Source organism: Mytilus trossulus, chromosome 7 (genome assembly GCF_036588685.1).
Source record: "Mytilus trossulus isolate FHL-02 chromosome 7, PNRI_Mtr1.1.1.hap1, whole genome shotgun sequence".
NCBI lineage: Eukaryota > Metazoa > Mollusca > Bivalvia > Mytilida > Mytilidae > Mytilus > Mytilus trossulus.
In genome coordinates, this window is record NC_086379.1 from 15,601,015 (window position 1) to 15,615,359 (window position 14,345).

At 31.2% G+C, this 14,345-nt stretch overlaps 1 protein-coding gene across 1 annotated transcript; it reads right to left on the bottom strand.

Annotated features, from left to right (window-relative positions):
* Nucleotides 1–13,697, bottom strand: LOC134726193 (voltage-dependent calcium channel gamma-5 subunit-like). Its single transcript, XM_063590593.1, has 5 exons — nt 13,593–13,697; nt 4,771–5,135; nt 3,460–3,546; nt 2,780–2,914; nt 1–281 (listed from the first exon to the last, which is right to left on the bottom strand). The coding sequence occupies exons 2-5, from the start codon at nt 5,012–5,014 to the stop codon at nt 1–3; spliced, it is 747 nt and encodes a 248-aa protein (XP_063446663.1). The 5' UTR covers nt 5,015–5,135; nt 13,593–13,697.
* Nucleotides 13,698–14,345: the final 648 nt, after the last annotated feature.

Consider the following 14,345-nt stretch of genomic DNA (forward strand, 5'->3'; position numbering starts at 1 on the left):
CTATAGAATAATAGTCGGATTAGTTTGATCCATAGGCACTGAAAACTTTCTTTCTAATCCAGGGATAATCCTTAGTTTATCCTCACTAGAGGGAAAGCGTTTAATAAATATTGAAATGCACACTACAGCAGCAGTTTGAGAGGCAAAAAAGCACAAAGCAACAAGATAGGTGGACCAGCTGTATTCGTAGCTAAATGCTAAATCCTCGCTTTTCTTAGCGTGACTAGTTTCATCGTTTATAAAAGTTATATATAATACCATTCCGACTGCGATACACAGACCTGGAAAATACACATGTAACTGAATTAATCAATGGTCATTGTGTTCATGTTAATGGCATATGTCAAAATTGAATGGAAGATATAAAATGAAAAGTTTGTAAATTGTGTACGACCGAAGGGATTTTATGGATTTTCATACACAAAGAACGCTTTTTGATTAAACAAGACATGACTATAATATTTTATATCTTCCAAAACGTACGGGGCGCCGAATGGGACTCTTGTGGTTTTGTACTCAAAATTCAATTTTGTACGGACAAAAGTGACTTTTGTTCAACAAAAATGAGTTCAGTTTAACAAAATTTGTATCATACTACAAATTTGAAATTTTGTCATACAAAATTATCTATCAGCGGACAAAAGTCACTTTTGTCATGACAAAATTCATTATTGTTACACAGACTTGACTTTTGTTACCTAATTTGAAAATTGAGCGACAAAAGTCAATTTTGTATTTAAATTAGTTTAGTTTGGTTTCTGTGAACTAATTTGCATACAAAATCGACTTTTGTTACACAAAACTGACTTTTGTTACACAAAACTGACTTTTGTTACACAAAACTGACTTTTGTTACACAAAACTGACTTTTGTTACACAAAACTGACTTTTGTTACACAAAACTGACTTTTGTTACACAAAACTGACTTTTGTTACACAAAACTGACTTTTGTTACACAAAACTGACTTTTGTTACACAAAAATTACTTTTGTTACACAAAATTGACTTTTGTTACACAAAATTGACTTTTGTTACACAAAATTGACTTTTGTGAGACAAAATTGACAAAATTGACTTTTGTCTCAACAAAATTGACAAAATTGAATTTTGTCTCAACAAAATTGACAAAATTGAATTTTGTCTCAACAAAATTACCAAATTGAATTTTGTCACAACAAAATTGACAAAATTGAATTTTGTCTCAACAAAATTGACAAAATTGAATTTTGTCTCAACAAAATTAACAAAATTGAATTTTGTCTCAACAAAATTGATTTTGTCTCACGAAAGTCAATTTTGTCTCACGAAAGTCAATTTTGTCTCACGAAAGTCAATTTTGTCATCACAAAAATGAATTTTGTCGTCACAAAATTGACTTTTGTCTCAACAAAATTGACAAAATTGACTTTTGTCTCAACAAAATTGACAAAATTGACTTTTGTCTCAACAAAATTGACTTTTGTCTCAACAAAATTAACAAAATTGACTTTTGTCTCAACAAAAATGACAAAATTGAATTTTGTCTCAACAAAAATGACAAAATTGACTTTTGTCTCAACAAAAATGACAAAATTGAATTTTGTCTCAACAAAAATGAAAAAATTGAATTTTGTCTCAACAAAAATGAAAAAATTGAATTTTGTCTCACAAAAGTCAATTTTGTTTCACAAAAGTCAATTTTGTCTCACAAAAGTCAATTTAGTCTCACAAAAGTTAATTTTGTTTCACAAAAGTCAATTTTGTCTCACAAAATTGAATCTTACCGTACACAATTGACTTTTGTGATTTAATTTCCATATCAGGTAACAAAAGTCAATTGTGTATGCAAATATGTTTATATTTGCATACCTTTAAGACAAAATTGACTTTTGTTATGACAAATATGAATTTTGTCTACAAAAATGAATTTTGTCATGACAAAAATGAATTTTGTCTACACAAATGAATTTTGTCATCACAAAATTGAAGTTCTCACAAAACAAGTCTGTAGCACATAGTTTTGTAAGACAAAAATGATTTTGTTATGACAGAATTGAATTTTGTACAAAACCACAAGAGTCCCTTTCGGCGCCCCGTAAAACGGACACTTACCTTTCTAAGCTTTCGAATAAAGCAGATCATTAGCAATATGAATACAACACTAACGGTAAGTATTTCAAAGTTTAAAATTCAAACACTGATATTTTATCAAATTATTAATATTTATTTCTATGAATTTATTATTATCATTGTGGAAACCGTGTTCGATGATTTTGCTGTAATCATGAAACTACGAATTAAAGTATCAATTTTCAATATGCTTGTATTTAGAATTTCTTTAATGAGCAGTATCTTTGAATCAATTTAACGATTGTTCTATCCCATTCTGTCTTTTTTGTTGATCAATGGAACAGAACGTCTTTCCGTAACTGATATGTTTTTATAGTGTTTGACGACATCTTTTTACCCTTTGAAATAGCGGATCCCTATAGTTTTCGAAACATGTCAAACGAATCAAGTGCAAGTAAAATACAGCTACTATTAGTAAACCCGTAGCGTTGCAAAGGATACAGTAAAGAAAAAAAGATAGATATTAGATGCGGATCAAGGATTTTGATTTGAAGCAGACGATACAAAGTTAGGAGTGTGCTATTTAACCATACACGTAGCTCCATAAGATGGGATATGACACCTGTTTCCCCTACCCGCTCTGAAATAACAGTTAGCTTCACACCCATTCTTTCATGTATGATTTTTTTTATAAATAAAAATGATAGTTGTTTATTGTTAGTAATTTACCTGCGTTTATATAAAAGACAGCTGCCAACAATGTTAGTACATTTCCTCGTATATTTCCGACAATGTTGAATAAAGTTGAGCAAATTACAAGAAAGAAGCCAGTTAGAAAGACTGGAGTTGCTGCTCGTTGTGCCTCTAATAAATATACAAACAAAATGAATTGGATTACATTTTTTTGTAACATTTGATTAAATATTAATGATATAAATTTGGAAAGTTAAAACGTGCCCGTCCTGCTTTTTATTAAATTATTTTGCGAGTGATTGTTTTTTTCTGGTCATATTTAATAGTAAAAAATGTAGTCAGATTTGCCACTTCGTTAAATAGAGCGTTTTATGCATGTTTTTATTCGTAGATCATGGCTAACAGTGATAGCTGTCTGAAATTGACTAATATAACTGTGCTACGTTTGACTACATAATCGATTGAAGAGTCAGAAAACACATACTTAAAACATAAATTGAAATTTTGTATGATTTGCATACAGTAGGAAGTTGTGTTGCTGATTTCTTTTTAGTAGTGTATATATATTTTCACTTTTTGTTCCTTCAACTATATATAATTTGTATTTATGCGTGATCAATTACCTATATTTATTGTCTTTATCACATTAATGGAACCCTATCTATAGAAGGTTATTTCTATATATATATATATTTTTAATACATAACTTATGTTACCTGCAATTGCTGTGGTTGTTTCTTGTTTATCGTTTTTATCTTTTTTCTTTAAACTACTTGTATAATCTAGAGGTGTACAAGCTTTGCCTGAAACCATAAGTACTATCATTGTTATAAATGTAAAAGATGAACCTAAAATAAAGTTGTATTCTTCAATGAAATATTTGATATGCAATAGGTTCTACAAAATGTAGCTGATGTGATGGTTAGGGAGCGACAGTCCATTATAAACCTACGAAAAAAAGGAAAGAAAAGCATTGTTGAACTTAAGATCTTGGCAAGAAACCTTTTCTATTTTGTCTAAGAGAAGGTTTTATTTGAAATAATACACGATGATCTTGAAATATAAATTCTATGTACTGACGTTTTTTATCATCAAATTAACGTGTTATGGTATTCTTTTCTTTGTTTTTTTTTATAAATTGTTTGTTTATTGTTTAGTCTATTTTTGACATTATCATTGTCACGACATGGCTCGGTACTTGTACATCCTGTCATTGTGTTGCAGTGCTACGGCAGAAATTTTGCATTCTTGTGTATCGTTTTTCTTATGTGCTTTGTCTTTATAACTTTTTGTTTGTCTTGATTGACATATTTGCTTGTTTTTTTTTGTGATAGAGATTATAACACAATATTGACTGCTGTACCCCTATATGTTACATTTTTACCTATTTATATGACCTTTTGTTTTGTTCGCACATCGTTGTCAATATAATGGAATTTAATGCGACTGTCATACAAATGAAAGGTGACGTTAGCCATAAAACCAGGTTTATTCCACCATTTATATACATATGAAACTGCCTACATATATATGAAATTCTGGGATATGACAGTTGTAATCCATTCCTTTCATGTGTTTGAGGTTTTGATTTTGATATTTGCTATGGACTTTCCATTTATCTCGTAGTTCGGTATTTTGGATATTTTTTAAAGAATTATGCTGATCCGGTTTTTTTTACCAATTGTATCATATTTCATATCTAATTGATAAGTTGTAACGAGTCTGGATTTGTCATCAAATGGTGTATAGTTAGAAAATCATACCCTGTCGAGACATACGGTATTCTTATTATTTTGGACTCAAACGTGCATGTAAATTCAAATTTTATTAACTAGATTTGCATTGAACACCGTATAATATTGTTTCCTGTTATTAATAGCAACGTATCATATACTTGATAGGTATACGTAGCTAGCCTTAAATACACACACACGCTGATAAGCAAGTATGCCTTATGTTAATCACGAGAGAAGATACCCGGGCTGACACGGAAAAGGCAAATGTATTAATTGGTACGTATGACCTACCCACATCATGTATGATACAAAAACGCCAAAGACCAATTTTTGAGGCGATCTCCATCGTTTCCGGCATACTATAGTTCATTTCCTTCATCTCTAATATTTCGGATTTGCTAAGCATACTTTCAGTAAAAACTTCTTCACTTAACATTAACCAATAATCCGTAGAAATGGCCAGTGCAATGCTAGCTAATGATACAGCTCCTAAACTAAATGCTACACAAGCCAGCATAAACTTTGAGCAATGCATAGTAGATGAATAAGACTGAACAGCCGTCTAATCTACATGTTATATGTGTTGAGTCTGTCATTACATAGATCTCAGATACACTTAGCTCTCTTCTACTGCTTGTTCTTGTCCATTTGTATTTCTAAAAATATAAAATTTAATTAAAAATCGTTAAAAACATTATTTCTGCACTCTAATTCAACTGATTGAAAAATAGAAAATATATATATTATCATCTTTTAGTCAGGTTTGAGGTAAGCATTGTAGTAAACTGTAGTTTCAACACTTTAGATAATCAAGTTTTTAAAGTTATGTGTTTGACACCTTGTAATGGGTCCTCGACAACTCTTAACTGCAGCAAGATGGCAGATTATTAGCATGAGAGAAACAGGGATGTCACTGTAACAACTGCACGTATTGTTGGTCATCACCATTCCACTATAAGTCGTTTTGAGAATAAAAATCAGGCAAAAACGATGTTGAAGACCTTTCGAGCTAAAGAAGACCCCCTTTACCCTTTGCAAGGGAAAATCAAGCATAATGAAGGTTGGTCAGAAGGAAACCCACTGAATACAATAAAATCATAGAAAGAGAGTGGTGTGCATACATCAGCCTTTTAACAAGAACTGTTCAAGATCGACTCATCGCTACTGGTTATCGTGCAATAAGACCATTTCGGAGACCTTTGCTTACGAACAGACACATATTTTTCCGTATCCAATTTAGTGCAGAGCTCGCCAAAGATGGAAACTAGCACCTTGGAAGTAGATCCATTGTTCCAATGGAATTCGGTTCATCTTCCTTGGCCCGAGAGTAGCCCGGATTTGAACCATATGGAGCATATATGGGACACTATTGGGTGGGAAGTGCGAGAAAGGACACACCAGTTCAAACACATCATGAAATAAACAATGCCCTTCATCAGAAATGGTTGTTGCTACCTTAGCAACAAATTAGTCGGTTTATGGCAGGAATCAGAAGACGTTAAGATTCGGTTATCCGTTTGAATGGAGGCTGCGGACAAAGTACCAATTCTTTGGCGTATAACGATCAAACATAATGAGCACAGTCATCTGAAGAATAATTTTGAAATTTCTGACATTGTAAATTTCGACTACAGTAAAAGTTGTAAAATGGATTTTTTTGTACAAAAAACACTTCATTTTGTTATCAAAATTGTGGTGACATAAATCATTTTTTTTTCAAAACATGTTTTGTTCGTTTAAATGCCAATGTTATTATAAACTATGTTTCAATAATATTATACAAATATTTTATTATATTTCATCCAAAAAAAGAGGCTATTTTTTCAATTTGAACAAAATCAAAGTGTTGCAATACATTTTTCCATGTGTAGAGATATACATGATAAAACCGAAATGGTGACTAACTACAGAATAAAAACGGACGCATTACATAAAACATCATAAACCAGCACATAATATTACACAGTCGAGTTACACAGAGCCGTATGCGTAGAATCGTACTTACCTCGTCCTATTCATATGGATTTTATTTAGTATCCATGTAGGTCTATGTAGGAAAGAACATATCTTTATTCCGACTTTCTACATAGTCAGAAATATTAAAAAAAAAAATGGTTGAATGGAATATTATTGGCTTTAAAACCTAGACAGTCCGGCATATCTGTTACATTAAAAAACCTACTTAAAATACCATTCATGATATGGTTATATATAGATTACAATTTTCTAAAAATATACCGGACAAGCGAATCTGCATAGTTTGAGGCATTTAGTAGACGAACCATTTTTTCTCTTTTTAAAGTTTTTTTATTTCCACCAGTACAGTTACTTGTTACGTTGTCTTCAACAGATCAATGCACCTTGTGGAGAATACGTACAATTTTCATTTTTATTATAATGATAAATAAAACATCATTCTAATAAAAGTTTTGTTTACATTTACCAAGAACTTTACTTATTCTTACTTCTTTGTATAATACATTTGATTTGTAAATTCTCTAATGAAAAGACAAAATACATCAAGTCTTTTTAGACGAATCTTACTAGATACTGATTACTACGGACATGAGCAAACACTCCCATACATCTGCCTCCCGGCAAAGGCCTACCTATTCTTCTAGCCTGTTCTTTATTGTATATACATTATCATTTATGAAAGCTGACAATAGCTACCAACAGTGGACTGTGAAATAGTTTGTAAATGTCCAATAACATAAAATGTACCAACTTTTTTTTCGCCAGATACGTATTTCGACAATAAATTTCTATTTAGTGATGTTCGAAGCCAATATTTAAAAAATCATAAAGAAAATACGAAGAGCTTATATATGTACTATCATAATATTTATGCATTTCTCTGTTCTGAGTGTAGCGTTGTCATTTTAGCGATATTTGTTAACATTGCCATATAAGCGAAAGGGTTTTGGCTAGCCATTCAACCAGGTTCAACACACCATTTTTGATAGAAATGTCATGTATCAATTTCTAAGGCAATGGGTATCAAATTGTCCGTTTCTATGAATATATACTGGTGTTGTTTTTTGTTGCACATCAGTGTTTCTGTTGTTCCGTTGTTTCCTCGATTATTTGAAGTGTTTCCCTTAGTTTCAGTTTGTAACCAGGATTTGTTTTCTCTCAATCGATTTATGTCTTTTGAACGGCGGTATACCACTGTTGCCTATATTTATAAACCTAAAAAAACAACAAACTTTCAAAACGAGGAAGATGTGCAACTACTGGTACTTGATGATCTCGCGTTGTTCTATGTGTTTAAAATCTAATCTCGGGAAGATAATTCAATTTGATGGATTAATAATCTATGTGTCTCGGTTACTACAAATGAGCGACACCACTATCTCTTAAAAACAATTTAAAAAATTACCTTTGACAATATTACCACGTTAGAATTTTAATTGCAAGTATGAAACAAATCTTCCTGTCGATTCGTCAACTTTAACATTTCTGTGTTAAACATATTTTTTTAAATATAAACGACTTTTTCACTCAATATGCCATACTTAATTCCTGTTGTTATTATACATGTAAAACATTCTGAATAATGGGGTTGAAGCTACTGAAAGTGAAACCAAAGATTACAAGAAGAAAAAAATAATCTTTTAAAACACGACTTCAACATGAACCCAATTTTTAGCTGTGAAATAAACTCTGATGCTGAAACTCACACATTGGAACATAGTAACTGGCAAATATGTTCTTCATGTGTAGGCTCTACCTAAATGTTTTTGCATGGAAATTAATGTCTTTATGAACCAATTAAAATCATCTCTTTTGTCGTAAACTTAAGCTGTCTATTTGATGGTGTTTTTTGACGATCAGTTTACTTAGTGAATAGTTATATCTTTCCAACACTTATGTTTAAAGATACATTCATTCTTTTCAGGGAAAAAATGACACAGTGCATATACGGATGCTGAAAAAAACGATTATTTAATACTCTTAAATATTTAATGCGTTTCCCTCGGTTTTAGTTTGTTACCTCGATTTTGTTTTTTGTCCATGAATTTATGAGTTTTAACAGCGGTATACTACTGTTGCCTTTATATAACAATAAAATAAAACTATTTTTGATGTGTTTAGGGGGGCAGTTTCGTCACTTGGAAATTTGAAATGATTGTCTCATTTGCAATTATATTTATATCGTCAATTTGCCATTGTAGTTTTGATGCTATCTTATCACTGATAGTCTTAACACCTATACATTATATGGTAAATAAATATAAACATTCTTATCGTGAACTTTAACAATTGAAATGAAACATATTTAAATTTATAATATCGATGTATTATGCACTAAATTTATATTTATCGGCTGAATAACTCCATGCTTAATGATAAACTGTGACACAACCTTACTTTATTTGCATTGGTGTGGTCTTGGACCATGGTCTCCTACCTGTAACTCAAATCATGAATCCCAAACAAATTGACAAATTACAATTATTTCATTAGGAAGAATTGCTGTTTTGTATATTTGTTTATTAAGAACAAATCACCTGAAACTTCTATACAATCTCTATAATCATCGAAATTGCACAACATTTTGACACATTAACAACTGACCTGAGCATACATTTCTAATGCAGTGGATTTCCACAACATCTTTTTAATATGAAGTTTATTTATTTTGTTGGCTATTATTTGTTTATTTCTCTGTCCTATAGTTTCTCCCATTTATTTATTGTAGTCCTGTCATGTAATGTTGCAATTTTAATTTTAAAATTAGCATTGTCATTTAAGTATGAGGTTTGGCATGCCACAAAACCAGGTTCAACCCACCATTTTGTTTTGTTAAAATGCCCTGTACCAAGTCAGGAAAATGGCAATTGTTATATTATAATTCGTTTTTGTGTGTGTTACATTTTAGTGTTGTGTCGTAGCCCTCTTATATTTGTTACGTTTCCCTCAGTTTTAGTTTGTAATCTGGTTTTGTTTTTCCTTATCGATTTATTAATTTCAAACAGCGGTATACCGCTGTTGCCTTTATTATTACAAATATCTCCTGTAAACACCAACAAAGTGTAAAAAGTAAGAGAAAATATCCGTTAGAAATATATTGAAATAATGTGTAAGTTATTAAAGGGCGATGCAATTTCTTTACCCCGACATCATCTTTTCAATGGTGTCACATGACTTCCATATTTAACTGTACATTGTGTAACGTGACGGCTTAATTGCACAGACACTAGACATGTCATTGTCAATAATACCACACTGTATCTATAGATAATATAGAAAAAGATAAAAAGTATTTAGAATTTGTTTCTGTTTTCTGCGGGAGCACTCTCTATCATTTCCGTTCCTAAAAGGCCATTAATGTGTCTTAATTGCTTTTCATTAGTACATGGATACAGAACTTTCTGCAAGCGTTGACTAGACTTTGGAAATTAAAGAGATCTAACGATCAAATGATATAATTAGTAAAATGCTTGATAGAGCGAAGCTTTTCACAGCAACAGCGTGAATTGTGACATTGTATAAAGATTACTATGAGGATGGTGCTGCATTTAACGATTCGGTATTTACATATGAGGAAAACTTTAAATGTCAAACTGGTAGTGTTCATAAAGATTTAATCGAAGCATTCACTACAGTATGTCTGAGTGTACAAACTTAATTACTTAACAATGTCTAGTTGACAGGATTTAAAAGAAGGGATTAGTATTCAAAAGAAAAAAAAATCTTAAGATCATAAAATCACATATTACAAGGAAATTTCTCAATTCGCATTGAACAAACTAAATATAAAGTAGGGCGACGTGGTATGAAGAGACAACTATCGACCACATGCCGAATGACGTTGTGTCGGCGTTAACAACTGGAAGTTACTATAGGCCTGTAACAACGAGCAAAATCAATCAAATCTAAATATCATAAACACTGCAACAAGAAGCCAATTCTGTTCTATGCATTAAATTAAACTTTCACATTCTTAAAATGTAGGTCAGGAAGACGTCGTTATATCAAAAATATGAATCTGAGTAAAACTGTTTTAAAGATCATACATTTCTTTTTTCTTTTGACCAGCCAATAGAGGTACCTATAGGTGTTAATATTGCTCCCATTTTCTATCACATGACTCATCCCCTCCAAGTATAATATAGGCTGGTCTGTTAAAAGTAAAAGAACAAACATACTGAACTCCGAGGAAAATTCAAAACTGAAAGTCCATAATTCAAATTACAAAATCAAAAGATCAATCACATCAAACGAATGGTAAACAACTTCAATATTCCTGACTTGGTACAGATATTTTCTTATGTAGAAAATGGTGGATTAAAACTTGTTTTTACAGCTGGCTAAACCTCTCACTTGTCTTTATGCATTTTGTATTTCTTTGATACACGTAACGTGGCTTTGTCCATCCCGTCATTATGTTATTGTGCTATTGTAAAAACAAATATTCCTGTCTTTCACTTTTACTAAATTCACTTTGTCTATATGCTATTTGGTTCTTCTTTGTAATAAATGCGTTTGTTTTTTTTAACAATTGTTAAGATTATAACACAACGTTGACCGCTTTACTCCTATTTTTGACATTTTTACCTATCCTGTTTGTCTGTTTTGTACTCACATCGTTGTCATTATAATGTAATTTGATGCGTCTGTCATACAAATGAGAGGTTAAGCCAGCCATAAAACCAGGTTACATCCACCATTTTTTACATAAGAAAAAATCTGTTCCAAGTAAGGAATATGACAGTTGTGAAATATTCGTTTGATGTGTTTGCACTTTTGATTGTGCCATTTGAAAGGGGACATACTAAGAGTATTTTTGTGATTTAACTATTTTGTATGACAGTGACAGTGACATACAATTCCTTTTTTTGAAAATGAATGTGTGAACAAAACAATATAACAGGTATAATGTCAAATATTTGGGCCAACAGTCGACATTGTGTAATAGTCTTAATCACTACAAAACAAACAAACACGTAACAAAGAAACACAATGCTGGATCAACATTATCGTGACGTTAATCTGTGTTGTCTGCTAAGGTTGCTCACCTAATTTTTTACAACATAATTGAACTGTTAACAAATGCCAAACAAGTGGAAGGTTAATCTAGCTGTAAAACAACACCACATCTTCCTATATCTAATTAGTCCACCATTTGTTATTTCACTCGTTCCCTTGGTTGATAACTTTTAATGTTATCGTCAGTTTTTATCGACTTCCCCTTACGGAATTTTCCTTAGAGTTCTGTTAATTTTGTTAAACTTTTTCTCATGCATGTAGCTCGAATTATAATTTCAAATAATCTGGTTCAAATGATTAGCATGCTTATAAGTACCTGGAAGGTTTTTAATGATTTATTGAGTACTTTAAACCCAATAAACCATAAAATTCGCTCTATGAATTGGTTAAAAAATTTCCATTGTCAGATAAACTAAGTTAAGAATAAAATCTCCTTAAAGATTTCCGATGAATTTTCCGTTTATATTCAACAAAATCTTAAAATATCAAAAAATATATATATATATTTAACAGCTGGTGCTCCAATGTATACGCAAGAGCATTGTTTTATAGCAAGATTTTACAAAAGAGAAAAATATTCTTTACCTTGTTTTCTAAGTCTAAAGGTGGTGGATCTCTCAGAATTAATAGTCACTATCACAGATTATTTGTATCACAGAGGATGTATGTTTCGTTTATTGAAATGCATCAATATCTTCATTAGTGTCTCATAACGGATTTAAAATGCCTTTAAACCTGTGTGCCACAAACTGAGCAGACACTTCCTCTCATCTGAAGCAACCTATATCCAATAGCATAACAAGGTTATAGTATGTTTCAATTGTCAAACTAACTTTCATCTTTTACTTTGTGTATATTGTTTGGTATGTGCATGCTTGTTTCTTTGATTCCCACCGTAACAAGTATTCACTCCTAGATGTATGGCTTTTTTTTAGGGGGGGGGGGGAGGCGGGGTCAATTACCTTAAAAGATTTCTTACGATAAGCAATGTTATATCGATACTTAAACTATACTACGGTATTGTATTTGTTCACTGAGGCTGTGTTAATTTAACGTAAGTTCAAAATCATTTTTCACAAACACATAATCATCAAATCCTCGTTACGTTTCTCACACCGAACCTTCGACAATGGGGCAATTGTCACTTTTTACCACGATTTCATGGCGATTTCGCTTTTGATTAAATAATTCAAACTTATTACACTTTTATATCTACCACACATATGTCAAATATAAAACATATCCTTGTAAGTTATAGCCTTTACACTAATTTGTAAACCTTCAATAATATAATGATGCTAGTCATGACAGACTGTTTTCACTTTCAAAAAAAAATCATTCAGATTATTAAATCCTTATATGCATTCATATTAGGAATTCTTCTACGTGAGGAGGAAACTTTGTCTGTGTAGTTTTTTCATAAGGTAGAAGCTAAATAGTTTAAGTGAAACCAGTATGAACATATGAAGTGGATATCATAGATAAAAATGATATATCTAAGGCAACACCTTGAAGAAAAAGAAAAATGACAACTGAAAGCCTTTATTTATTAACACAGAAAACAGCACTACATCAACAAGAAACACTATGAAAACTGGTGATAGATTCTGGTACACAGACAAGAACAAAGTATAGGTAGGAGAGTAGAATATAAAGGACATAAGTGCCGAAGACATTCCATAACGTATAAGGAAAAAAACAACAACGTCAATTTGAATAAGTACTTCATCTACAAATACACTACAGTCTGTTATCCAATAAGTTTAAATCACAAAAACGTATGAAAATTTTACAGATACAATTAAAATCTTTATCTTTAGGTAAACATTATAATATCCCTATAAAAATATTCAAAAATCAGGTACAAGAAAAATCACTTATCTCTAAAATACCGGTATATATAACTAATTAAAGTTACACGCACAACGATAATAAGTAGTACCATTCTGGACCATTCATGACATAAATAAGTGATGTTTCGATTTCTACAAATATTCTAACGAGAGTTAAATTATTTTACAAGCTCATCTTTTAATTTGTGTAGGAAAAAATTCAGATTTAACCGATTTTACAAGATCATTCTATGAGCATTAAGGTAAAATAAATGTACAGCCTACCTGATTCTTCACCTTGCATTGTTTGGTAACAAGAATATAATGTTTGACATTTAGTTATATATCATCTAAAAACCATGCTCATTATTTATTAATCACATATAAAAGCAGTCTCGTTTCTCATATTTCTAATTCCAAAAATGCCATTACAATCGCAGCACAGAAATTTATCAAATAAATGTAGTTGTATTTCAGTAGTCCCCAAAGCAAAGCAATCAAAAAGGATTCCTTGTCAAATGCCATTATAGAGATCAACACACCAAGAAAATTTAATCTATCAAAAATGTAATTACGTGTTTATTTTACCCAATGTGATCTGCTCGCTGTCAGTTTCAAAAATGTTCAAAATGGAAGACTGCAGTTTTCGGTCAAAAGTAATTGTTTAATCGTAGTTTATTGGATAAAAGTACAATACAATATTTATCTGTAATAAAGATGTATAACAGTTTCTCTACTTCGATATTTATAATTCACGATTGAACTAAAGGAATTACGCAATAATGAACCATTACTGACATCCGATCATATACAGTTTTTGAAATTTAAGACGTTTTGGGACCAGAAGAGTATAAAGAAAAGCCGAGAAAATTTTAAAATACCATAAATTTGTTATACAAAATACATGAATAAATAATAACAAAACCATTAGGTTTTGTAACAAATGTATTTGCGATCAAAATTTAAGTGCAATCTTGCACTTTAAAAAAAAATCTTATTAATACAGCGACCGTTAATTCTAAACCCACTCAAGTAAGA

What these genes read in the sequence shown, in the direction of transcription:
- LOC134726193 (XM_063590593.1), bottom strand. Translation starts at nt 5,014, where the DNA reads ATGCATTGCTCAAAGTTTATGCTGGCTTGTGTAGCATTTAGTTTAGGA. An exon ending in TTGTATCATACATGATGTGG is followed by an intron (nt 3,547 to 4,770) that starts GTAGGTCATACG and finishes TTATGGTTTCAG; the next exon opens with GCAAAGCTTGTACACCTCTA. An exon ending in TGTCTTTTATATAAACGCAG is followed by an intron (nt 282 to 2,779) that starts GTAAATTACTAA and finishes TGTATTTTCCAG; the next exon opens with GTCTGTGTATCGCAGTCGGA.